General features: G+C 47.7%; 2 protein-coding genes across 4 annotated transcripts in view; both read left to right on the plus strand.

Annotated features, from left to right (window-relative positions):
• The first annotated feature begins 8 nt into the window (after window positions 1-8).
• On the plus strand, window positions 9-6,116 carry atf7b (activating transcription factor 7b). 3 transcript variants are annotated; one of them, XM_067233908.1, is made up of 12 exons: window positions 9-55; window positions 1,030-1,091; window positions 1,175-1,271; window positions 1,443-1,570; window positions 1,660-1,800; window positions 2,210-2,367; window positions 2,535-2,631; window positions 2,741-2,860; window positions 3,083-3,217; window positions 3,455-3,643; window positions 3,889-3,994; window positions 4,195-6,116. In XM_067233908.1, exons 1-12 carry the CDS (start codon window positions 49-51, stop codon window positions 4,419-4,421), a joined length of 1,467 nt encoding a protein of 488 aa, XP_067090009.1. In that variant the 5' UTR covers window positions 9-48; the 3' UTR covers window positions 4,422-6,116. The 3 variants fall into 3 exon arrangements, with proteins under 3 accessions (XP_067090009.1, XP_067090024.1, XP_067090016.1); XM_067233923.1 differs by having other exon boundaries at window positions 4,168-4,308; XM_067233915.1 differs by lacking the exon at window positions 3,083-3,217.
• A 242-nt stretch (window positions 6,117-6,358) lies between these two features.
• Window positions 6,359-26,084, plus strand: part of dip2bb (disco-interacting protein 2 homolog Bb) — a 29,685-nt gene continuing 9,959 nt past the window's right edge. Inside the window, exons 1-21 of the mRNA XM_067258931.1 lie at window positions 6,359-6,556; window positions 17,695-17,766; window positions 18,333-18,479; window positions 19,870-19,995; window positions 20,093-20,467; window positions 20,636-20,779; window positions 21,544-21,663; window positions 21,990-22,187; window positions 22,445-22,536; window positions 22,894-23,004; window positions 23,191-23,341; window positions 23,451-23,560; window positions 23,750-23,852; window positions 23,966-24,030; window positions 24,150-24,243; window positions 24,372-24,491; window positions 24,583-24,697; window positions 24,831-24,970; window positions 25,168-25,304; window positions 25,436-25,516; window positions 25,878-26,005. Coding sequence (XP_067115032.1) covers window positions 6,472-6,556; window positions 17,695-17,766; window positions 18,333-18,479; window positions 19,870-19,995; window positions 20,093-20,467; window positions 20,636-20,779; window positions 21,544-21,663; window positions 21,990-22,187; window positions 22,445-22,536; window positions 22,894-23,004; window positions 23,191-23,341; window positions 23,451-23,560; window positions 23,750-23,852; window positions 23,966-24,030; window positions 24,150-24,243; window positions 24,372-24,491; window positions 24,583-24,697; window positions 24,831-24,970; window positions 25,168-25,304; window positions 25,436-25,516; window positions 25,878-26,005 — 2,714 coding nt within the window. The 5' untranslated portion in view covers window positions 6,359-6,471. The remainder of the gene's footprint in view (window positions 6,557-17,694; window positions 17,767-18,332; window positions 18,480-19,869; window positions 19,996-20,092; window positions 20,468-20,635; window positions 20,780-21,543; window positions 21,664-21,989; window positions 22,188-22,444; window positions 22,537-22,893; window positions 23,005-23,190; window positions 23,342-23,450; window positions 23,561-23,749; window positions 23,853-23,965; window positions 24,031-24,149; window positions 24,244-24,371; window positions 24,492-24,582; window positions 24,698-24,830; window positions 24,971-25,167; window positions 25,305-25,435; window positions 25,517-25,877; window positions 26,006-26,084) is intronic.

Consider the following 26,084-nt stretch of genomic DNA (forward strand, 5'->3'; position numbering starts at 1 on the left):
AGAGTCTGATTTCAGGCAAGGGAGAAGGGGAGAGGTAGCTAGCTTGGGATGTCGGGTGAGTTTGTAAACATTTCACTCCTTCAGTAACTGATGTAGTACAAAAAAGCAGGTGCTATTTTGTTCCCTTCTGTGTCACATACAAGGTTATCTACACTATCTTGGAATAATAGTTTGAACAGTTAAACACGGATCAAGTGCCAGAGCACTAGTCCAGACTGCCAGCTAACGTTAGCTAAGAGTGCTGTGTTTATCTAGAAAAGCCAGGACCCAGGCTACTAGGCTAGCTACTTAGCTGTAATGTCTTTTATAAATCACAAATGTGTGAACTGGCATTAGCTAGCTACAGCTACAGCTAGTTGTGTAGTTAGTTCCACATATGCTTAGCTCATTTGCTGTTAACGATACGTCGCTAGTTAGCTGTGACCGCCATGTACTCCAGTTGATAAGATAGTTAGCTAACATGGCCAGCTAGGTAGCTCTACTTCAGCCAAGGCAAGGTACTTTATTCGACCATGACATGTTTTGTGAACGGTGGTTGTTTGTCATCGGCACATAGCAGGCAAGCCAACTAACAATCCTTGTCCTGTCAGATGGCTAGCTAGCGTAGGTACCTGGGTAGCTTGTGATGTCCACCCTGGCCTGTCTAACATTACAGCCAACCAGATAGTAGTAGACAGTCAGCATGCTACTAGCTTGCTGCTCCATTCAGCTAACTCAGTCTAGCTAAGTCAGTGTCTAGCCTGTTGTTGTTCTTGAATGTCGGTCAGCGGCCCGTTAAACTGCTCCTTGTTGACAGTCAGCAGAAGATAGTGAGACGAAATTAGAAAATATTTTCTATCGCCATGTCTGTAAACATGGGCGTATTTTTCTATAGCTAGCATGCCAGTAGTGTTGGCTAAGCTAATTGTAGTAGCGTGTTTTTTCCTGTGAATATTTTAGAACATTTAGTTCACTATCAACATGTGGAAATTAATGCACAACAGCTGAAAAAAAATAATATTAATCGCCCTTCTTTTATGTGGGTTACAGTATCTTCGTGTGAAATGGGGGACGATCGACCATTTGTGTGCACAGCCCCTGGCTGTGGCCAGGTATGACCAAGTAAATTTGAGTTAAATCCTTCCTACACCAATATTAGGTAAATTAAGCGTAATATATGTTGTTCTCTCTACAGAGATTTACTAATGAGGACCATCTGTCAGTCCACAAACACAAGCACGAAATGACCCTCAAGTTTGGTCCTGCCCGTACTGATTCTGTCATCATTGCAGGTTCATGTTTTTTTTATTGTCCAGCAAATTGTATATTGAACTTTGTCTGATTACAAGTGGTTGCTTACTGTTTTGATAAGATTATGTATAGAACAAGCTTGATCCATTGCTAAATTATTTTTCAACTTCATCCTGTCAGACTCCTTAACCAGTGTATTTTCCTTACCCCAGACCAGACACCCACACCCACTCGCTTCCTCAAGAACTGTGAAGAGGTCGGACTGTTCAATGAACTCGCCAGCTCATTTGAGCAAGAGTTTCGGAAAGCCCATGAGGACGACCAGAGGTCTAAAAACCCGGTAAGGGCAAGGTAGAGCTGAATCTAGTGGCCAGAAGGCCATGAACACTTCGGATACAGTATTGATCCTCAGTTTTCCTTCTGTTGTAGCTTCCTGCCCCTCAGGTTCCACCTCTGCAGACACCATCTGAGGTGAAGGAAGAAGATGATGGGCCACTAGAAGTTGACTCCTCCCCTCCAGGAAGTCCTGACTCTACCTCCAGTATGTCAGACAGCAGCAAAGAGCCAATGGTGAGAGAGAAAGTATGACACATGGACGTGGGCTGGGGTCCCGTGTGGGCAAATCTTTTTGCCTGACTTTTCCCTTGTTCAGCATCATCAGTTGCAGGCTGCAGCTTGACATTTGCTGACTTTGCAAGACATTATAACCATGCAGCTCTTTAGAAGGCAGTTAGTGCTGCTCCACTCTTGCCACAAAAGCAATGGTGTGCTAGATCAAGTTGTTTCACATCTAAAATATCACCACTCTACTTTTTTCTGACTTGAGACTGCGTGAGGCAGACCTGGATCATTTGTGTGGTTGTGTGTGAAGATTGCTGTCATCCTAAAAAATTATCTACTCAGTTTTTCTTTTGTCAAATTTGCATGGTTATTGTACAACATACAATTTATATGGCTGTCTATTTCTACATTCCAACAGGAGACTCCCCCAAAGCCAGTGGTGAGCTCTGCCCCCACTCCAACTATTGTGCGTCCAGGTTCACTTCCTCTTCACCTTGGTTATGACCCCCTGCACCCCACTCTACCATCTCCAACGTCTGTCATCACGCAAACTCCGCCCTCCAACAGACAACTAAGGTACATCTCACACTACATCCTATGATGTCACTAATCTAAAACTTCTAACGTATCCAATGTAGCAGTCCTAACATGGCATTCCAAAGTAGCTGTATTTGGGGTGTTTTTGATTTGGTTGTCTTCGTCTTTCTCGTTGATGTTACAAGTCATTGGCATTCTGTTAACAGTTCTCCAACAGGCTCTTACCCTCTGGTAATGCACCTCCCAAATGGACAGACGGTCCCTTTGCTTCCCAGTCCAGTGCAGATGCCCTCTGTCATATCTGTGAGTGCTTGTATTAGCAGATGAACGCATTGACATTCCTACTCATGTATTTCTGAAACGGTCAATCACCTACGTGCATGTTCACCTACGTGTCTCATGTACATTGTAGCTTGCCAGACCATTGAACATGGTTCCTAACATCCCTGGGATTCCTGGCCCACCCATCAGTGGCACCAGTAGTGGCTCCTCCTCCCCATCTGGGTACAGTCTGCACTCGGATGCCAAAATGGTAAGAGATGCTTGCATGTACACACATGCACATTAACACACTGTACTGGCAATCTTTCTCTTCCTTTCTTCTCACACACACAGTCATCCACCCCTACACACACACACACACACACACAGAGTTAAGGGGAAGATGTCCCATAGCACAGGCTGCCATCAGAATACTGAGGTGTCCAGTAGGCAGGTGGTTGACTGGAGTCTGGGGGTCTGTCTGTCCCTGTAGCGACTGAAGGCAGTGCTGACCCAGCAGAACGGGGCTGGTGGGGGGACTGGGTCCAGCCCTGCTGTTCCTCAGAGACACGAACACAGCCAGCAGCCCACTCAGCACTCTGATGCACCCTCACCTGCCCAGCCTCAGGTAACACATATGCCTAAAGAGGTCAAACTCAGGGTCAGCAAGCAGTAAGGCTAGAAAGACGCTTGATAAATCTGATCCTCAATATACCTCCATCCCTCTGTGCCACCACACTCTTTTTCGAATGCTCTTCTTAAACAACGATAAGAGCACCGTCTTTCTTATCCGTTTGTTGATGACACACAAAGACATGGCTTCAGAGCAGTACGAGTATAACTTCTCCCTCCCCCCTCCCACCAGGTGTCTCCTGCTCAGCCAACGGGAGGCCGGCGGCGGAGGGGGGCAGAGACGGATCCTGATGAGAGGAGGCAGCGCTTCCTTGAGAGGAACCGAGCAGCAGCCTCCCGCTGCCGACAGAAGCGGAAGGTCTGGGTCTGCTCCCTGGAGAAGAAGGCTGAGGACCTGGCCAACATGAATGTCTCTCTCACTGTGAGTCACCACAACATTTCTTGACTCGCACTCCAAAACCTTTCAGACTCCCTTCATACTCCCCCCCCACCACCGCACACGAAACAATCCAACAATGTTGCCGAAAGTACTTCCATCGCGACACTTTTGCATAGTAGACACTGGCAAAAAGAGCGATGGTAAATGTTTGTTCGCAAAGATGTTTGTGTGAGTTGTACAGTATGTCTGAGGTGAAGTTTTATGATGGTGCGTGCCATGTCTTTCAGAATGAAGTGGGTTTGCTGAGGAACGAGGTGACCCAACTGAAGCAGCTTCTTCTGGCTCACAAAGACTGTCCTGTCACTGCCATGCAGAAAAAGGCTGCTTATCTCGGTAAACACAGAGAACACACCTGCCAATCCCTCCTTCTATAATCCACTTATCCTATATAATCTAGTTGTATTGTCACCCTCTCATCCTTCTTTTCATTCTTCCATGGATCTGTCGACCAATAGCCTCCAACTCATTCATCTAATCTATTGCCTGCTCACTCACCTCTCTTTAAGGGTGAATGTTTCTCTCTCTGTCTGTAGCTGCAGGGGGAGAGGAGAGTTCTAGGGACCCGTCTGAGCCCACAGGCTCTCCCGCAGCAGTCATCCAGCATGGGCCTTCCACCCCCGCCCTCAGCCCACAGGCCACCATCAACGGGCTGAGTGTCCGGGCTGCAGAGGCTGTTGCCATGTCAGTCTTGGCTGGAATGGGTGCGGGCCAGCCGGGTGGGGTTGTCATGGCTACACAGTCTCAGCCAACCCCCAGATGATGTGCAGGCACAGGGAGTCAATAAGAACTTATTTGGCTTTTGGAAGCTGGACTGGGACAACTCTGTGTGTGTGTGTGTGTGTGTGTGTGTGTGTGTGTGAGAGAGAGAGAGAACAAGAGGGACCTGATCTGAAGTCTGATATCCCATTTGTTGTTGATAGTACTCCATAGACTCACCCTCTACCCCTTTTAATCATTTTTGGATGACCTTTGACCCAGGCCTGTTAGGAGAGGGTGCCAGGATTAAGTGGTGGACCACTTATCATAGCCACAGACTGAGACATGCAGTGTTGCCATCCTCCATTCTCTCCTACTGCCCCCCTCACACCCATAGTCACTGAACAGACTAGTAGTGAAGCTGCCTCAGTCCCCTCATCTCTGACAGAGCCCTGCTTGGAGACTGAAGCGCTGTCATCGCTTGGGAACAGTACTGTACGAGTGTATATAGTTAACAACTAGCCTCTTACATTTATACCCACGCACACAAAATGTCATTGACTCCCCACCCCGAAACACACAGGCACTCTTAAACTCAGTTGTGATTGTCCCATATTGAGTTGTTCTTCGTTGAGTTGTGCAGCTATCGGTTAACAATCCTTGATACACAGAACACCCCTTTTACACATGTTTAGGGCTGGATAAGTATGAGATATTGTGAGATACATGCATATATTTTCCCTTTGTCAATGTGTGAGCCAAAGTTACACTGCAATGTCTGGCCTTTTTAACCTCTTTGGAAGTGATGTCATAATTATGCATTTTGACAATGTGTATGAATCCCTAATTGACTGCATGGATTAGTGGACACTGATGAATACCACTGTTTGCTTGTGTCTGGTCATAGTCTTTCTGTTTAACGGTTTGCCGGTCTGTCACTCTGGAGTGATGTCTATTGATTGATGCAAACACCAACCTTTTTTTAAATGTGAGGATTCTTTCCTCTTAGTCCTAATGTAACAAACTTGAAATGGTTAGTTTTAGATTCTACTTTACATAGTAAAATCAACAAATTCATTCTGTTATAAAATTATTGACCAAGGCTAAACTAAGTTGAGGAAAAAGTAGTGCAATATATTTTTATATTTGAATCTATCAATATCCATGTTCCTGCATTTACTGAAATGTATGTATAGAAGTAATTAGCGTAAGCTTCGTATTCAGTTGCTAACTAATGACATTTAGATGATCAGAGGAAATGTAAACATGATGTATTCTAGTGACATTTGTGGTTAGAGGATATCTACAGGGAATTCTACATGCCCTTGTCTTGGGTGCTCTGTAACAGTTCAACTCTATTTCATGGAGTATATCAGTAAAGTCACTTCCTTTTGAATATTTTAATTCATGAAATGCAGTGATGTGATTGTGTTTTATACCACATATATATTGCTTTGAGGAGTATCATATTGTTTATTTCTCCTTGTAAACCTTTTTTTTTTTTGTAAGTCATTGTGAATGTTCATTTAGTTGTTTTCTGTCGTTAGGCTTCTCGGATCATGTTTCACCATTTTCCTTTAATTTGTCAAGAATCCTTTCATCTTTACTCAGAGAACCCCAGATGTTGAGTTCTACAATGAAGCAGAATTGGTTTCCACAGATACATAAATGTTTGCTTTTTTATAATTCCACCTCAAGGCAGGTGCAATCAACTGTATAGTCTCAAATAATGAATAAACTCGGGCAAATAAGTTAATTGAGAAAACTTGGGTGCTACATTTATTTGATGCCTTTGAAAACTATCACTGTACAATTGGTGATTTTTTGTCGTTAGTATTTCTGTTACCACAGCCATATTAGTTACCACGCAGTTGCCACCAGAGGGAGCAGAAAGTCTACTGTATTCAATGACCCAGTCAGAACAATTAACATCAGACATGGTCATGTGACGGATTCCTTTGGTGAGTTGTTCATCTCCCACAGTTATGGCGGTGTCGGGGAGTAGGAAAGATGGCAAACAATCCACTTCTTGATTTGTATCTTTCTCGTTGGCTTTGAGACGTGTCATCACTTTTCCCCTCGTTGCAATAAATATTCGTGTTATTCATCCAACGATGGCGGACCGAGGCGTGGACATGTCGGCGCTACCTAAGGAGGTCAGGGACCAGTTGGCGGAGTTGGATTTGGAGCTCTCCGAAGGTAAGGTTATCATATAATCAACACAGAGAAGAAAATCCAGAAACCAAATCTGCGTTTGCGTTCCATAGCCTGGTAACGCTCTTGTGGTGTCCCGCATAAACAGCTACAAACACCGTCCCGTCAGTGATGAGGGGACTGCAGTAGACCCACAGTACAGTATTATAGCCTCCACTGGCACGACTCGCTCGCCCTGCTGTTCGCTGAGATGAAAACACTGACCTCCTTTTTTTGTAATTTTGATTATCAGATCTATAGGCCTAATGAAGATAAGTCTCAGTTTTGGACTGCTATTTTTACCATCTTAAACGTCCGGTATAGTTGAGTAAGTTATACTAAAATACCAGGTGATTTACTGAATATGGATGATGGGTTACTTGGAAGTTTTTCTTAAATTCGTATACAAGTTGCTTGTGTTTAGCTGAGTTAGCAAGCGTGGTGTGTTACTTATTCTGAAGACTTTGGTAGAGAAGCCCCCATGTAAAACATCAAAGAGCTATCCGGTAGCTACTGTACAGGCTTCTCTCCTGTCAAGGAAAATGGGTCAAGTTTCTTCCTCATCACTGTGATGTTGATGTTTATGTCCCCTGTTATCCTTCTGGGGAAAATATGCTTTCATCGTGATATACAAATACACCAACTATTTTACTTTGTATATACCAAAACGTGTGCAGATGCTGTTTGATGAACGCCTATAATATTTAAAGAAAGTGAATCTTATGGTGTTATGCAAGTCTTCTGGGTGAATCACAGTATGGCTGGAGCTGTGCCTTGCGATCCCTTGAGCCTGGGGGTGGATGAGTAATATTATGTTTTGTTTGGTAGAGAGAGAGAGAGAGAGAGAGAGAGAGAGAGAGAGAGAGAGAGAATGTATGGCTGTTTAGTCACTGTTACCATCTGTGATCGATTCTCTTCCTCTCTATTGAGCCTACATTGAGTGATGTAGTTCCATTCACACCCTGCCTCTTCTCAGCTTACACCTGAAACTCAGGTGGCAAACACACTTAGGTCTACCTGATACTGCCATCTCTGTAACACATGAGACACACTCTTTTGTTACCAAATACTATCAGCCTGAAGAGCTTATTGTAGATTTCTATAGTTTTAACTGCATAATGTCAATATGCTACTGCAGTATTACTCCCCAACAACTTTACTGAACAGCCATAGGACATGCTAGTGAGTAAAAGGCACGATAGGTATCTTATAACATGAGTGGAACAGGTGCACTTTGAGACTGGCCTATCCTCTGCACACTGCCAAACACACACTTACACAGTGGCTGCTTTGAGCTGACTCCGTTAAACTTGCTCCTTGTCTTTATTATTGCAAGAAAATACATATTTAAGTCGTTTTACGAGTCATGCATGAACATGTGCAGTGGATTGTTCTGAGGCACCACAGAGCTCTTGTGAACGCTGGAAGCCTAACCCTCGACACACTCTTTCCTCAGCTTAGATGAATGTGTGTCCTGGTTTATAATAGAGAGCAATTTCCAATGTGATAATGAGCATTGAGAGAGGTGAGAAGAGGGTGAGAAGAGAAAGGTGGAGAGGGAAGGAGTGGATGGAAGACACATGGCAGAGAGATGATTGGAGGGTGGAGAGGGGGATGGGAAAAAAGGAAGACACTGTTTTCTATATGATATTCTATTCATCTATACATTTGATAAATCGAAATGAATCTAAATATTTTAAAATAAAATCTGCTTTGCAGAAAATGTTGAGTTGTGGCTTTAATCCTATGTCAGGCTTTAGGCTCCTGGTGTCACATGCCAGTACCATTCTTATGTTCTGGATTTATCCGACATTGTATTGGACAGAGAAGTTGCTTTTCACAGCCTTTCATCCCAGAGCTAACCCTGCTGCACCATCTTGTGCCATGGCATTTAACACCACTGATTGATTTACTGTACAGCTATGTAGGCTACAACATGACCAGATGGCCTGACTGAGGCAGACATGATTGTAGTTTACTAGAGCAGCAATATTTGTAGTTCATCCAGGCTGCTCATCCTGCTGGGGAGTAGTCTGAAGGGCAGAGCTGCGTAGATGTCAGTTGGTGCTCTGTGACTCAACAGTAGTGTTAGCCTTCGAGGGCAACCTTCAGTCTGTTGGCTTTCAGAGCTGAAAAAAAAGCGAAGGAAGAGAAGAACTGTACAACTCATTTAGGTCTATTGCACAACATTGTTTTTCAGTACTATGTTGATCTGTTAGGAGAACCTTCAGGACAGGGTGTAGTGAAGACAGGCCAGTGGTTACTCCCATGTGACAATGGTCACCTTATTGCTATTGTGTTTTGTTAAATATGCATCAGCTTATTAGTAGTGCCAGTTTTTGTGGTTACACCATGAAGTTGAACCTCTGTGACTTTAAGGCCACAATGGAGACCATTGAGAGGATAAAAGATACAATGATTGTGAGGCTGGAATTTGTCTGGACTCAACTGGAGAGTGTCTGGGTATTTGTTTCTCATTGTGAACATGAAACAAACAAGCACATTCTCTCTCCCTCCTCCTGCCCTGGTCTGTGTGTTAGCCTCAGTGTGGTGAGGGACTCCCTCTCTGGGTTGTGTTCTGCAGCCTAAGTGGTGTAATGCCCTGATAAGGAGTGTGAGGGGATGTGTTCCCCCCCCTCAAGCTCTTCTGCAGGCACTGGCTCCGTTTCACCCCACTGTGGGCTCAGGTGACTAGTGTCCACTCCGCTGTGTGTTTGTTGTAGTGCGGGAGGAGAGGCAGCTCTGCAGCCTGTTTGATGCTGTTCAGAGGGGAGAGAGAGAGAGAGAGGGAGGGAGGGAGGGGGAGAGAGAGGGGGAGAGATTACAGCCCTGCCTGCGTCTCCCAATCTAGGTCACAGAGCATCAGGAGCCAACATGCCTGGCTCATTCAGCCTGTGAGTCACACTAGGCCAGTACTAGCTGCTGGGGGCATCTCTCTCTCTCTCTCTCTCTCTCTCTCTCTCTCTCTCTCTCTCGCTCTCGCTCTCTCTCAGACACACTCTTTCTCCTTTGCTTTCTCCGTTTCTCTCTCTTCCTCTCTGTCACTACCTGCCACTCACTCACCTTATCTCATTCCATGTTCCTCTTTATCAACAAGGGAAGGAATGATAAGCCACACACACACAGACGACTGCCGTGGGAGGGTTTGTTGACTTCCTTGTTTCCATTTAAAAGATCATTAAGTGCAACAGTGGAGCTGTGCACTGATCCAGACGTAAAGGCCAAGAGACTACTAGTAAATACGGAGAAGGAGACCCAGATGTGTGTGAAGCACACTGCAGAGACAGCAGACGGCAGGCTGTCAGAGACGAACCCTGAGCAGAAGTGCTTGGTTACTTTCAAAGGAGTTCTTTGTTTTGGAAAGGATGCTTTGTGTTATGTAACACCTTATGTGAATAGTCAACGGCCACAAATTCACCAATGATACATGCGGGCCAGCCCTCTGATTACACGCACTGACATCTGTAGCTGTCCTACATGATCCATGACACACACACACACACACACACACACTGAGGAGTCCCATGCCAGACCTCCCTGGGGTGCCAGGCTGTTATGTGCCTAGAAGAGAGTGAATAATTCATCTGGGCCCAGAGGGTGACACACACACACACACACACACACACACACACACAGCCAGCTCTTCTTAGCCAGCATCACACCTGTCTTAGAACAAGCCATTCAATAAGCAGCATTAACCAGAAGCAGGTGCAACCTTTGTCCAAGTTTACAGTCAGATCCTCACCTTCTCTCAGTAGGGTTCAAGTTTACAGTCAGATCCTCACCTTCTCTCAGTAGGGTTCAAGTTTACAGTCAGATCCTCACCTTCTCTCAGTAGGGTTCAAGTTTACAGTCAGATCCTCACCTTCTCTTAGTAGGGTTCAAGTTTACAGTCAGATCCTCACCTTCTCTTAGTAGGGTTCAAGTTTACAGTCAGATCCTCACCTTCTCTCAGTAGGGTTCAAGTTTACAGTCAGATCCTCACCTTCTCTTAGTAGGGTTCAAGTTTACAGTCAGATCCTCACCTTTTCACCAGGTTTAAAGTTTACAGCCAGATCCTCACCTGCTCAGCAGGGTCCAATGCTACCTCCTCCCCACACTGGACTGCTCTGCTCAGTCCAGGTATGAACTGGATAATCAATAAAATACATTCAGATTATTTCCCATGATGCCACACTCGTACCCATCTGAATACTGTTGAAAAAGCAAGAGAGAGAGCGAAAGAGAGGCAGAGGAGGAGAGAAGACAGATGAATATGGTAGTCAGGAGACCAGGTCACTTCTGTGCTCTGAATTATTGAACAGAGCTGAGTGGATTTTGCAGCATTGAGAATATGTATGTGTGTGTCTGTGTGTTCAGCACATCTTTAAAAACGATCCATCAGTAAGCCTACTGTTGGACTCAGCATTCTGCAAGTCAGTGGTGTGTTTCCAGTGGACCGCATGGGAACAGGTGGATAATACCTTGTTTCTGAAATGTGCTGTGTTTATTTACTGTCTCATGCTGACTCATGGCTATTGTAAGTGTTTATGGTTCTCTCACCCTTGTGGTGTGCAACCCACAGCACCAACGGTTGTATAGGACAGGAACTCATCTCTGTGGCCAGTTCCAGACAGGCAGACACACTCACAGATACAGACACACACACACACATATAGCTCGCCTGGCCTATGGGGATTGTTCCCAGACAGCATTGCCTGAGGCCTGCTAGTTCAACACTGCATGGAAGAGAGAAGCAGGGAGGGGGGCACAGAGTCTCCGACAACACGTGGGCCGTGTTACCATGGACACAGGAGGTCAGGATCCCCCCTCTTCCTCAGTTTGTGTTTTTTATAAACCCTGTGAAGATTAAGACGCCCATATGCCGGGATGACAGCCAAAACACAGTAACACCAGCTAACAGCCTGCATAAGCCCTTTAAGATAATACCATAGAAGAAACATATGCAGCGAAGGAAGAAATTGTCCATAAGAGCTGGCCTCGCTGGCCAGTGTGCCGTCTGCACATCATCCAGAATGCTCCTACCAGCCCGGTCTTCAAGTACCCCGAGCGCTCCCACACAACTCCCCTGCTCAGGTCGCTCCACTGGCTGGTCTGCATGAGGGTTAGGCACAAAACCCTGACCCTCCCCCGCACTGTGACCAACACGACGGCCCCGCATTCCTCCATGACATCCTCCAGCTGAACACATGAGCTCAGGGGCTCGGCTCTGTGAGTGGTGTGACCCTGTGACCCCTGCGCAGAGAGAGAAGGGTCCCTGCACTCCTGCCACGTGGTTCTGCTTCCATCTCCTCGCTCTCCAGAGCGTGGTGTGGGAGACGGCACACACAACATGTATGATGGGACGTTTTGACAGCACTGTACTATGTCACACTGTATTTGAGGTATTGTGGTGGTTACTTTTCACTGTGCCTAGAAAGTACAGACTGTTCCTTGACTATGACCACCAAAATACTGTTAAAACTATGCACTTCTGATTCTCGATTTTCTGCTATGCTGTCTATAGGCACTATTTATACATTGTGTTGGATAAAAGCATCTGCTAAATAACAAATATCTAAGTTTAATCTAAACTCAGCTCATATCATCTCCAGTGCTGCGGTGGCCTCCAGCCTGTGGAAGGCATCTGGATCAGAACTTAGAAGCCCTCTCTGCTGACCAAACAGCTCAGAGCCTGCTAGCTGTTTGGTCTCCTGGGGTCTCAGTGCTCCAGGAAATGGAAACCTCATGACTTCCTGTGAGCTGTGCAAGTGGAGGTAGAGAGGGGAAAAGAGCCACCAGCCAACTCCCTAAGGATGTCGCCATGGTTATGTTGGCAGTGTTACTATCCTGTCTAAAACCAGTGGTTGGTGGGCTTTGTTTTTAAAACTAATAATAGCTAGGTTTAGAACAATATGTTTTTGGATAGCCAGTGTGGAAGACGTGGTTAGGTGTATGTGTGTGTTTAATAACAGAGCTAAAAGCATGTGTGTGAGGTTTACAGTAGGCTGCCAGGGTGATAAAGCAGTGTGAAAGAAAGGAGTAGGCGGGTCTATTATACAGCAGGTGTGCATGAGTCAACCGTGCCTGGACCTGCACAGAGGGAGTGGAGGGACCAGGAAGGGGGGTGGCTGTGGGCTGAGTCAAGATTTCACCTCTCACAGCACAACTTTGTCTGACACACACCATACACACATACACTGACACACAAACACTCTGACACACTGACGCACACACAAGGTGCTCCCTTGTCTCGTTGCTAGGTCAATGACAGAATGAAAGCATCTCTTTGTTGTTTCAACACTGCAACAGGTAGACAGCCTGTGTTTGGTGCCTGAGTCACTAGCCAGAAGTGAAACCTGAAACACCTGCCCTGAGAGTAGACACACCTAGCTGCTGTTACTGAGAGGGGCCCCGTCTCCAGGGAGACAACAGAGAGGAGGGTCTTGAGAAAGAGCCAGTGTTCTACATGATAGTAGTTTAACACTATAGAAGCAGCCAGCACCCTGCCCTGGAGTGTCTTTAACAGAGACAGGCTGAGGTTCCTCTCTGGTAGAGGGTTTAACAGAGACAGGCTGAGGTTCCTCTCTGGTAGAGGGTTTAACAGAGACAGGCTGAGGTTCCTCTCTGGTAGAGGGTTTAACAGACACAGGCTGAGGTTCCTCTCTGGTAGAGGGTTTAACAGACAGAGTGAGGTTCCTCTCTGGTAGAGGGTTTAACAGGCTGAGGTTCCTCTCTGGTAGAGGGTTTAACAGACACAGAGTGAGGTTCCTCTCTGGTAGAGGGTTTAACAGACACAGAGTGAGGTTCCTCTCTGGTAGAGGGTTTAACAGGCTGAGGTTCCTCTCTGGTAGAGGGTTTAACAGACACAGACTGGGGTTCCTCTCTGGTAGAGGGTTTAACAGACACAGAGTGAGGTTCCTCTCTGGTAGAGGGTTTAACAGACACAGAGTGAGGTTCCTCTCTGGTAGAGGGTTTAACAGACACAGAGTGAGGTTCCTCTCTGGTAGAGGGTTTAACAGACACAGAGTGAGGTTCCTCTCTGGTAGAGGGTTTAACAGACAGAGTGAGGTTCCTCTCTGGTAGAGGGTTTAACAGACACAGAGTGAGGTTCCTCTCTGGTAGAGGGTTTAACAGACACAGGCTGAGGTTCCTCTCTGGTAGAGGGTTTAACAGACACAGGCTGAGGTTCCTCTCTGGTAGAGGGTTTAACAGACACAGGCTGAGGTTCCTCTCTGGTAGAGGGTTTAACAGACACAGGCTGAGGTTCCTCTCTGGTAGAGGGTTTAACAGACACAGGCTGAGGTTCCTCTCTGGTAGAGGGTTTAACAGGCTGAGGTTCCTCTCTGGTAGAGGGTTTAACAGACACAGGCTGAGGTTCCTCTCTGGTAGAGGGTTTAACAGACACAGGCTGAGGTTCCTCTCTGGTAGAGGGTTTAACAGGCTGAGGTTCCTCTCTGGTAGAGGGTTTAACAGACACAGGCTGAGGTTCCTCTCTGGTAGAGGGTTTAACAGGCTGAGGTTCCTCTCTGGTAGAGGGTTTAACAGAGACAGGCTGAGGTTCCTCTCTGGTAGAGGGTTTAACAGGCTGAGGTTCCTCTCTGGTAGAAGGTTTAACAGACACAGACTGGGGTTCCTCTCTGGTAGAGGGTTTAACAGACACAGAGTGAGGTTCCTCTCTGGTAGAGGGTTTAACAGGCTGAGGTTCCTCTCTGGTAGAGGGTTTAACAGGCTGAGGTTCCTCTCTGGTAGAGGGTTTAACAGACACAGACTGAGGTTCCTCTCTGGTAGAGGGTTTAACAGACAGGTGCTGGGGTTCCTCTCTGAGGCTGGGAGTAGGGCTAGAGCTAGGGCTGGGGCATACCGCTCTGCAGGCAAGCCATGTCAGAGGACAAAAGATTGAGCATTGGAGAAGATGACATCATCCTCCTAGACAGGAAGTGTGTGTGTGTGTGTGTGAGAAAGAAAGAAAAAAGATTTGAGTGTGATATAGAATACAATTACAAATACAAAAATAAACTTAACTAAAATATCTTTTAGCTCATTCACAACAAGTTATGTTTGTGTTGGTGTGTGGATTGCTAGTGCATTTTCCAGGAGAGTATCTGTTAGCTCAGCAAGCCAGTTGGCTGTTTTTAGGAGGAGCCCTATGGGAGCCTTCACAGGATGTTTGTTACACAGATAGAAACATGCTGGTTACCCCAGGAGAAGGTGAACCTGTGGGACAAGACCTTTTTCTTTTTAAACTACAGATAATGTCCAATGTGGATCAGTAAATGGATCTCTTTCTACCTCTCTCTTTTTCTCTGTCTCTCTGCCTGTCTGTCAATCTCTTTCATTTGTGTGTGTGAGTGTTTGCGTGTGCATGTTGGGTCATGTACTGTATCTTTATCTATAAACATGTTTACGTGTGCACCTGGGTTTATAAGATGAGTTGCAAAGAGAGAGAAAAACTAGAGAGGCAAGTGCAAACTAATTGCTATTCAGTCAGAGTGCCAACGGGGTGAAAAGTAAGAGAGAGAGAGTGAATTCTCACTGCTATTCAAACAGCTGAGTGGATGTGTGTCGTAGGAAGAGGGAAAGGAGAGATGGCGTGCGGGGGAGGGGGGGCTCTGATCTGTCTAGATTAGAATCTCTAGGCCTCGCCACCAACACTCATGTCAAGGCTGCCTAGCGACGCTGGACTGGGACCATAGAGAGCGCCCTGAGACTGAGTGGATCAGGCGCTCTGGCAGTGGGTCAGCGGTGACAGTTCCTGCAAAGTCAGTCCTAACAGACACTCCTTCTGTCTTCATCTCATGGGATTTTCTACTGCCTCTAGTTTCACTTATCCTTTACCCCTGTGCCTCTGACACTGACCATATTCCACCTCCGCTTACTACGGACTGCACCATCTGTGCTGCGGGGAGGGGTGGTCTTGATCAATGTGGTACGCTCCAGTGAACACAACCAATCTCAAATTGAGTGGCCAATGGGAGGAGCTTTAATGGTACCATGGTTAAACAGATAAATGAGAAATCTCTGATGGAATCGTGTTTGCTTTGAGACTCGCCTAATGCCACATGTACGCCCCTCCCCCATCTCCATCCCTCTACCCCTCTGCAGTGGAGCAGGCTGGTAACATGAGCTAAAAATAAGTTGCGTGAGTAAGCTGGGCCAACAGTACCGTTCATGCATTACTTATGGAAGTGTTTACTTTCCCTCGTTTTACTGATGGTGGATGATGTGGCTGAATTGTGTGTGTGTGTGTGTGTGTGTGTGTGGTCAGTAGGCTAATAACTCCTGATAACGTGAGGCCACAGTATGTGGATCTTGCTGGTTCTTCTTTGCTGTAACCTACAAGCTATTCTATCTGGACAGTGATCCTTCATTCACTTGTGGATGTGTGGAATTGACATTGACTGAAATTGAATTTTTATGTGATGTGTGTGAGAGTCTGAAAATGTGTGTGCCTGGAGATACCTCCGAATCTTGGTTGCATAACATGTGTATGTGTGTGAGAAAGAGGGGTTTGTAAGGTCCTCTTTTCTGAGGCTGAGAGCTGACCAGCACGTCCCAGTGAAAGCTTCACCTTTTTCCTGCCTGTGTGTCTCAGCAGCCTAATCTGTAATCTGGGATTAGTCCCACCGCCTAGCCCGGGAGAGTGCTGGGACATGATACATCCGCTCAGATAGAAAGATCACCCCCAGATTACCCATCATAAGGGTTGCAGACAGATGACTGAACGGGTGATGACGTGTCACTATGTAGGAGGAGATGGTTAAGGGAGCGTTCCAGATGTGTCACAGCAGGTGTGTGAGGGGAGGAGGATGGGTCCCTTAGAAGGCAAGCATCTGGGATCCTGATGGCTCTCCTTGTTTAGGGCCTGCCAGGGACACGTCAGGGTGCCTGCTTAGTATTAGGGTTAGAGCTAGGATCGGTTCACATTTAGGGTTCATGTTAGATGTTTGGGTTAAAGTTAGGGTTAGGGATTACGTAAAACAGGATTTCGAATGGGACTAAAGTGTGAATCACCACAAGAATATCAATACAAACGTGTGTGTGTGTGTGTGTTTGACAGCCGTTCTTACGGAGGCGGTTGGCTAAAAGCTGATCTGCTTCGATGCCAGATTCTCAGGAGCCAGGCTCAGTCAGGCGAGAAAGAGAGAACAAGCGAGTAGTACTGAGGTAATGAATGAAGTGTACAGTTGACAAAGAAGCAAAAAACACTGTTTCTCTGACCCCCCCAGATACCCCAACTCTGCACTCGTCGACCTCACCACTCCTTCATGTCTCCTCCTTCACTTTCTCTCCCCCCCTGTCACCCTCCCTCCATGTCTGATTCATCCCATCCTGCTCTGGTGCCCATATGCACTCATATTTATTCCGTTCTTTCATTTTTTTGCTCTCCTACTCACTCCCTCTCCACTTCCTCCTCACATCCTGAATACTGGAATCACACCAAGTATTATTCACCAACTACATACTTGGTTCATCATTTTCATCTACATTCATATTTATGGTGTTTCACATATTTTCCTTATTCCATCTTTCTACCATTCCCATCCTCCTTTCCTCTATTTCCTGTGCTTGATTTCTCTCTCTCTCATTTTTTTATGTTCCCTCACTCTCATTCCAACATAAAGGATTTGTGTTGGACCTTGTAGCAGGTGGTGTCCCAGTAGGGTGGGCGTCCACCCCCAGAGCACGGTCATCCTGCCTGGGGTATTCACGCTCAATTACAGATGGTTTGACAGTGTCTTGCCCCCTTTATCTTAAGAGTTCCATGGATAATAATTTAATCAGATTTACCTTTTTTTAATCTGCTGCTCTAAAGTTTAAACTTGCGTTCAAAGAAGTATGGTAAATAGTCACTCAAATACTCAGTTGAAGTTAGACCTGGGGAGAAGTGCTGGGAAATATCAGGGAATATCAAAGTTTGACATTCTGGTGTGTGTGTCAATACAACAGTGCTTTTGGGGTCCGTACGTGTGTAAAGTGAATGCGTACAAAACATACAAACATCACAGCGGTATTTCTAAGTAAACCCTGTACTCCACATGTTGTTGAGAAAGGTTGGAGGTGATGTTTTTGCTTGTGTGTGTGCATGGGGGTGGTGGGGTACTGTATTGGTGTGTTGTCTTTGGTCAATCCCACGGTCACTCACGTGTTGTCTTGTCTCCCAGGGGACATCACTCAGAAAGGGTATGAGAAGAAAAGGACCAAGCTCCTGGCTCCATACATCATCCAAACACCAGGTAAGAAACTTCTAGACTTCTTTACACTTCCAGCCAGCTGTGGCAAGGGCGTCGTTTGTGGGAGGGATGGGAGGTAACCGCCCCAATATTCAAATGTTGTGTGACGTTACTTCAACCCCCTCAATGTTCAAACCAAATCTACGCCCTTGCCTGTGACTACAAACCATGTCATGCTTAAATGCCAGAAGAATGGTGGGAGGGAGGTGACAGCCGGCGCTTGCTCCCTGCTGCCCCACGGTGGCAGCTCCTCATACTACAGTGTGGTTCCTGTTCAGGGAGAGGCCTCTAGCCTCACTTGACAGGCAGACAGACTTACCCCTCTAGTGGACCACTTCCTCCGTGGCTCCACTGGCTGTAAATATTGTCGAGGTCACACAGCCCTTCTTACATGTAGCAGACCTCGTTGAGCGCCAGGCCAAAAGTAGTTGATTCTATTCTGTGATGGGAGGTTACACTATAGACTGCTTTTGACATTTTGATTAGAGAGCTGTGCTGTGTATGGTATTCGATGATGTGCACAACGGCTTTGTTTGTTATACGCTAACGTGTGTGTGTGTGTTCCACAGTGGAACCTCCTCCTCAGTATGAGCCTCAGGCTCCGGGTCCCAGCTCCTCTTCTGGCCATGCCCCTCCTCCTTCCAGCTCCTCTCGCTACCGTCGCTCCCGGCGACCACATCGCAGTGGCGGAACCAGGGACGACCGCTACCGATCAGGTGAGAAGTTGGCGCTCATGAGGAGAGAAGGAGAGGTCATATGCCTTGGCCCATTAACAAAGTTTGGTAAACTTATGTTGCATTTAATCAATATATGTTGCCTGAGGAAATCTGTTTAGTCATTGTTGATGGTAACGATCCAGTCTGGTTTGAAGCTGAATCTCTAGACAGGAACTTGTTTCAAAGGGACCAATTAAAGTGGCCCTTCTTTGTTAGTGGTTGCTGGAGAGAGAGAGAGGTCTGTCTGAGATCAGCAGGGCCCTGTGGTGAAGCAGAAAGACTGCTCTGTGACTGAGCAGCCCACTCTGCAGGGGAGGCTGCCCCCCCCCCCCCCATCCTCCCTCCAGCCCCCCTCCCGGCCCCCTGGCCCCCTAGCCCCGCACAGTGAAAGCAGAGTGATGTCACAGCTTGGCTATGCAGTGGGCAGTGAAGAGGGCAGGGGAATACTAAGCAGGAGGGAGGTCTGGGGTCCATGCAGGGGTTCTGTAGCGCTCTAAGAAGGTCAGTAGAGAGATAGAATGGTAGGCCGGAGGTGGAAGAGGAGAGAGGAAAGAGAAGTCTACAAGAGCAAGAAACAAGCACACACACTCCCCCATCCGTGTTACTGGGGTGTTACTAGCACACACTGTGTAAACGCATCCTCCGCTGTTCTGTCTCTCTTCCTGCCTGCCCTCCTTCGTTCCCTCCCTCTCTGGTGAGGCTCAGGGTCCCCTGGCCTCAGGGGGACCCAGTGGGAAACTGGGATGGATCTGAGGTCAAGCAGAGCAATGCTCAGGGGATGGGGAGTGGTGCTGCAGCTAGCTACAAACCAGCTGGGTGAAGTGAAGAAGAGGGAGTGGAGAGAGAGAGTGTGTGTGTGTGTGTGTTGCCTTCAGTCAGTCCTTCAGTCCGTTCAGTCTTCAGACTGTTTATGGTATCACCCGGCTTATGACAGACATGTGGAGTGTGTGATTCAGAGACTGTGTTTTATGTAACGACGCTCTGTGTGAAGTGCAGTGCTGATGATTTATTTAGCCATGTTAGTGCTGGGTGGAAGCCGGCTTCCATCTCTCTGTTAGTGACTGCTCCTGTTTCACTGGGCAGTGTGGCTCAGTACACATGTGCGGCCTTCAATGTGTGCAAATGTCATCAAGTGAACACATTTGTGTGTGTGTGTGTGTATTTCTGTGTGTGTGTGTAATGGGAGGGTAGGTGAGGATGATATTAGCCTCACTCAGGGCAGAATAAGTTGTATCCTCTCGCTCTGTATAGTTAGAATAGGCCAACTCTACAACACTGGACTGTACTATGGACCACTTCTAATGGTAATGACAGAGTTGGCTCATTTAACCTTTTCTTCCTCCATCTCTCTCTCTCTCTTTCTCTCTCTCTCTCTTACTCCCTCACACAGACATCCATTCAGAAGCGGTCCAAGCTGCGTTGGCCAAACATAAAGAGGAGAAGATGGCACTGCCCATGCCCACCAAACGTCGCTCTACCTACGTCCAGTCTCCTATTGAGACCCGCACCCCCCCAGGTAGGCCACCTACTATTCCCTGTAAACCCCTCGCCTCAGCTACGACTAGGCGCACCTCCATCACTCTCTCTTCCTCCGTCTTTCTCTTCTCTCTCAGACTCTTCGTCAGGGTCGGAGGACGAGGCCTCTGTCCGTAGACAGGGGTCTATGGGGGTGTCGCTTGGTGCCCCCCAATCCCTGGCCCAGCCCAACCTGCAAAGCCCTGACTCTTGGATCAACCGCTCTGTCCAGGGCTCCTCCACCTCCTCCTCCTCCGCCTCCTCCACCCTCTCCCATGGAGAGGGCAAGCCCCAGTCCCAGCCTCCGTCTCACCCCCAGGCCCAGGCCCAGGCTCAGCCTCAGTATAAACCACAGTATCAACCTCAGTACCAGCCCCAGTATCAGCCTCAGTACCAGCTCCAGCCTCAGCCCCAGCCTCAGCCTCAGCCCCAGCCAGCAGCAGTCGCAGAAATGCTGGCTCACACACGCATCGGTAAGACACGCTTTCATTACCCCGGTCCAAATGATTCACAAGTTGTTGTTTGTGAGTATTCATTATGCATGTGACATATTTTTTCTCCAAAAAGAATAGAAAGAAAGTCTGAAGCTGTTTCCTAGGCTAATGGAGTCCCCCCCCCCCCCCCCCATTGTCTCTCCTCAGCCCCATCTGAGAACCGTGGCCCGCCGCCTGATGTGACGGCCGCGGCCCCCCAGGTTAGGGGCCCCAGGGTAGACCTGCCCAACGCTGTGGTCCGGGGCATGAGTCGAGGTCAAAGCCGCTCCAGCATGATGGAAACTGCTGACGGTACATGTTTACATGTATATTAGTGTGTGTGAGAGGGAGAGAGGGAGAGAGGGGGGGAGAGGGGGAGAGGGAAATGAACTGGAGAGAAAGTAAGCAGTAATGCAGGTGTAAGTGGGGTAGAGAGTGTACTGTATGTCATGATCTTCATGCGCTTCTTTGTTTTCCACATCAAATGCAGACATCTTTTCTTTTAGTTCCAGGATTGCATTATCATTAATCAAAAACCATGTTGCTTTCTTTTCTTCTGGTCTTCTTCCACCCTGTCACTGTTTATTTGAATGGCTGTAGGGAGGGGTACCTACAGCCTGAGAGAAACCCGTAAGAAACCTTTAATCGTCTGTGGAACCTGTGTGAGCTTGTGACACTGTTTTGACCCCCTGTGCACCTTAGACCCTAGTGGAGACGAGCTGTACCCACAAACATGACCCCTCTGTGTTTCCCCATAAAGACCAATGAACCCCACTCCCCATACCTCATCCCAGTCCTCCTGTTCCCAAATGTTGAGGTAGCCCTGTGTGCTGGCTTTCATTCCACATTGAGGCCTAAAAGTCGGTTTGATTTGATGTAATTGGAGGGGGTGGGGGTCAAATAGGAAATATGTTTGGAGGTTACAGATATTTGGAGTGAAAAGCAGCACACTGTATGAGGTTAGGGAAGTCATGTGTGAGGAGAAACCTTCCCCTGGTGTCCCGCCACAGAAGTGTGTTTGTGTGACTGGATGTGTTTGTCCGGCCACTGCCCCCCCCCCCCCTCCCTGTCTGTAGGGGTGCCGGTGAACAGCAGGGTGTCCACTAAGATCCAGCAGCTGCTCAACACCCTGAAGAGGCCCAAGAGGCCCCCCCTTAGTGAGTTCTTCATGGACGACACTGAGGAGATTGTGGAAGGTGAGTGGCACTTCAATCTCATACATAGGGGAGTCAGATGGTTGAGCGGTGAGGGAGTCGGGCTAGTAATCTGAAGGTTGCCAGTTCGATTCCCGGTGTCCTTGGGCAAGGCACTTCACCCTACTTGCTTCGCTCTGGATAAGAGCGTCTGCTAAATGACTAAATGTAAATGTAGTTGTTCACTGTGAGATCCGTCTTGACTTGTGCTTGGGATTGGAGAATCAATGAGCGTTCTATTCAATATAGTATCGTTTTGGGAACACATTTAGCCACACTGTAGCTTTCATTCATCTGCATGATTATTTCTACTCTTCTCTCCATCGCAGTGCCCCAGCCGGACCCTAACACGCCCAGGCCAGAGGGCCGTCAGATCATCCCAGTGAAGGGGGAGCCCCTGGGCGTGGTCAGTAACTGGCCCCCGGCCCTTCAGGCATCCCTGGCACGCTGGGGCTCCACACAGGCCAAGAGCCCTGCCCTAACCGCCCTGGACATCACGGGCAAACCCCTCTACACACTCACCTACGGTGAGAGAGAATACTGTGCACACACATGCAAGCAGACACACACACACAGACTCACACTGTAGGTATGTGAGGTTTGTTGATAATGGTAATGGAAGTCTGTGTGTTTGCGTAGTATCCTGTCACTAAAGTGTGATTGACAGAAATGTTCGTTCTGCTCCCCACTCTTCTATCTTCCTTCCCTCTCTTTCTCCTCCATCCCTCTCCTTCCACTTGTGTCTCCTCCTCCTCTCTCTTCATCCTCCCTCCACCTCCACCAGGGAAGCTGTGGAGTCGCAGTGTGAAGCTTGCCTACACTCTTCTCAACAAGCTGGGTCCCAAGAACGAGCAGGTCCTCAAGCCTGGAGACAGGGTGAGGGGGACACCGGCATACACCATGCAGCTGACACACATACATACACAAACATTCCCTCCCACTGAACAATCGAGTCAATGCAAGTGGGATTATATTATAGCATCATCTATGACCTTTTTCTCATAAATATGTAGTTATTGTTATTTTTGTTAGGTCACATTATTTTATTTTTTTGCAAATGTTTAACAAGGTCAAAATTGATATGTTTAAATCTTTCAAACGGAGCAGTGCTGCAGAGATGTTATGTAATCCTTGTGTGTCTGCATGACTGCTTCAAGGCATATTTAAGCAAGCTGCAGCTTCATAGCCTTAGCTACTTTCTAAACCAAACTGGATTATTCCCTCTATTGCTAGGTGGCACTAGTGTACCCCAACAGTGACCCTGGAATGTTCTGGGTGGCCTTCTATGGCTGTCTGCTGGCAGAAGTTATCCCTGTGCCCATAGAGGTGCCACTGTCTCGAAAGGTGATGATCCCACAATATTTACCAGAGCTAGAAATATTTATTCTTAAAATTTAGTAGCAGTATTTACAGCGATTTTAAAAAGTCTCTGCTGAAGATGAGTAGTTAAAAGCAACTTGATAAAAAAATGTACTTTTTAATAATACAGCTATTTACAAGATTTAATACACATGGAATCTTCATTTACAGACCACTGCTACTGGTTGGTCACTTGGGGATGCTGGAAATAGTCAGGTGGGCTTCCTACTGGGCAGCTGTGGAGTGGGCCTGGCCCTGACCAGTGAGATCTGTCTGAAAGGTCTCCCCAAGACCCCCACTGGAGAGATACTGCAGTTCAAAGGTCAGGAGCTGATTTGTCTGTTTCCATTCACCCTGGACTGTTTTCTGTTACATAAGTTGTGTTGTCTGAGATTTATTGGTTGCTGTATGCGATTGGCTGTCTCTGACAGGCTGGCCACGACTAAAGTGGGTGGTGACAGACTCCAAGTACCTGACCAAACCCTCCAAAGACTGGCAGCCCCACATTCCTACAGCTAACACTGACCCTGCATACATAGAAGTGAGTCTGTGTGTGTGTGTGTGTGTGTGTGTGTGTGTGTGTGTGTGTGTGTGTGTGTGTGTGTGTGTGTGTGTGTGTGTGTGTGTGTGTGTGTGTGTGTGTGTGTGTGTGTGTGTGTGTGTGTGTGTGTGTGTGTGTGTTTTATGTGTGAGTGTGAATTCTAAATTCGGATTTCCCTGCTCTATGTAGTACAAGGCCAGTAAGGAAGGCACAGTGATGGGTGTGGCTGTGTCTAAGGTCGCCATGCTGACTCACTGCCAAGCACTGACCCAGGCCTGCAACTACAGTGAAGGTGAGTATCACTGCAAGGCAGGCATACAGGAAGTGGTTGTGAGGGTCATTTTGTTCAAAAAACACATCTGCTCCACTCCCTCTATATCTTTATTTGTCTGTTTCCGTAACCAGGAGAGACACTAGTGAACGTTCTGGACTTCAAAAAGGACATGGGTCTTTGGCACGGTGTTCTCGCGGTGAGTTAGGATGTGTTTACACAGACTTTACAGGTCTATGGGCATATGAGTGTGTGTTCGCTGTTCATGGTTGTAGATAAAACACCTACTGTAGTATGATTGAGGTTGATCGTTTGCAGGCTGTGATGAACAGGATTCACACCATCAGTGTGCCCTATGCTGTGATGAAGGCCTGCCCTCTCTCCTGGGTACAGAGAGTCCACATTCATAAAGGTAATACACACACACACACCTACAGACACGCACGCAAACACACACAAACCGTTACTGTCAGGAACTAGAATGGCTGAATTGGTATACAATGGAGACATGAACCAGCAGCTGGATGTCCTTCCCTGTAGCTCGGGTAGCTCTGGTGAAGTGTCGTGACCTGCACTGGGCTATGATGGCCCACCGAGACCAGAGGGACACCAGCCTGGCATCTCTACGCATGCTCATCGTCGCCGACGGTGCCAACCCCTGTGAGTAGAAAGGCTAGGTCATGTTCATTTCTTCCTCAACCGTACTGGTGGGTCATCCTCTGAGAGTGAGCTCCCTCCCTCTCTCCCCCAGGGTCTGTGTCGTCCTGTGATGCCTTCCTGAACGTGTTCCAGTCCCATGGGCTGAAGCCCGAGGTCATCTGTCCATGTGCTGCCTCCCCAGAGGCCATGACTGTGGCCATACGCAGGTAGGTGGGCACCGAAGGATCGATATACTACATTCATAGTTGGATGGACAGATGAATAGTTCAAAGCACTCTATCTCAGTATGTAATGTGTGTATACATGGGTGGTCACTGTGTGCCCTGGTGCTGTCTCCAGACCAGGGGTGCCCGGCGCGCCTCTCCCTGCCCGTGCCATCCTCTCCATGGGCGGACTGAGCCACGGCGTCATCAGGGTCAACACAGAGGACAAGAACTCCGCCCTCACCGTGCAGGATGTGGGTCATGTGATGCCTGGAGGTGAGGAAGGAGGAAGGGGCTAATCGAGGGCGTGAAAGTGGAGTGCTAAACTGACAGGAGAGAAGTCTACAGGAACGAGACAAATACAGGGTGGAGTGGGATGACAAGTGTAACCCAGTGTGAGTCGGGGATTCTTTAATGTGCTGGTGTGTATGCTTGAATGCTGACTGTCCTGTCTGTCCCGTCTGTCCGTCCAGCTCTGATGTGTATAGTGAAGCCGGAGGGGCCTCCTCAGCTGTGTAAGACCGATGAGATTGGGGAGATTGTGATCAACTCGCGCGCTGGAGGCAACATGTACTACGGCCTGCCTGGGGTCACCAAGAACACGTTTGAGGTGTGGACCATCAGGCAGACTCCTCACCCTGCCCTCACCTCTCCCCAGCCCTGCTCAGTTCTCCAAATGATACTGCCATATTGAAATATTTGGAACTATATTTGATGAGTTTGTGGAATGTTTGTGTGAAGGTGATTCCCGTCAATGCCAGTGGTGCTCCTATAGGAGAGATCCCATTTGTGAGGTCTGGACTGCTGGGCTTTGTAGGACCGGTAAGTCTGTTTGTGGTCTGTATGTTAATGTGTTCTTACTCTGAGTAATGTGCTGTGTGTGTCAGTGTGTGTCTGTTGACGTTGCTGTGTGTGTCAGTGTGTGTCTGTTGACGTTGCTGTGTGTGTCAGTGTGTGTGTGTGTCTGTTGACGTTGCTGTGTGTGTCAGTGTGTGTCTGTTGACGTTGCTGTGTGTGTCAGTGTGTGTGTGTCTGTTGACGTTGCTGTGTGTGTCCGTGTCCGTGTGTGTCTGTTGACGTTGCTGTGTGTGTCAGTGTGTGTGTGTGTGTCTGTTGACGTTGCTGTGTGTGTCCGTGTGTGTGTGTGTGTCTGTTGACGGTGCTGTGTGTGTTGGGTCTCCAGGGCAGTCTAATCTTCATTGTGGGTAAGAACGAGGGGCTGCTGATGGTGAGCGGGAGGAGACACAACGCTGACGACCTGGTGGCCACAGCCCTGGCCGTTGAGCCGGTGAAGACCGTGTACCGTGGGAGGTGAGTGGAGCACACTACCTGCCGTCCTCTGGGAGGGTGGAGGGGATAGTACTGCTACAGTTTCCTAGTGCTCTGTGAG

This window comes from Osmerus mordax, chromosome 1 (assembly GCF_038355195.1).
Source record: "Osmerus mordax isolate fOsmMor3 chromosome 1, fOsmMor3.pri, whole genome shotgun sequence".
NCBI lineage: Eukaryota > Metazoa > Chordata > Actinopteri > Osmeriformes > Osmeridae > Osmerus > Osmerus mordax.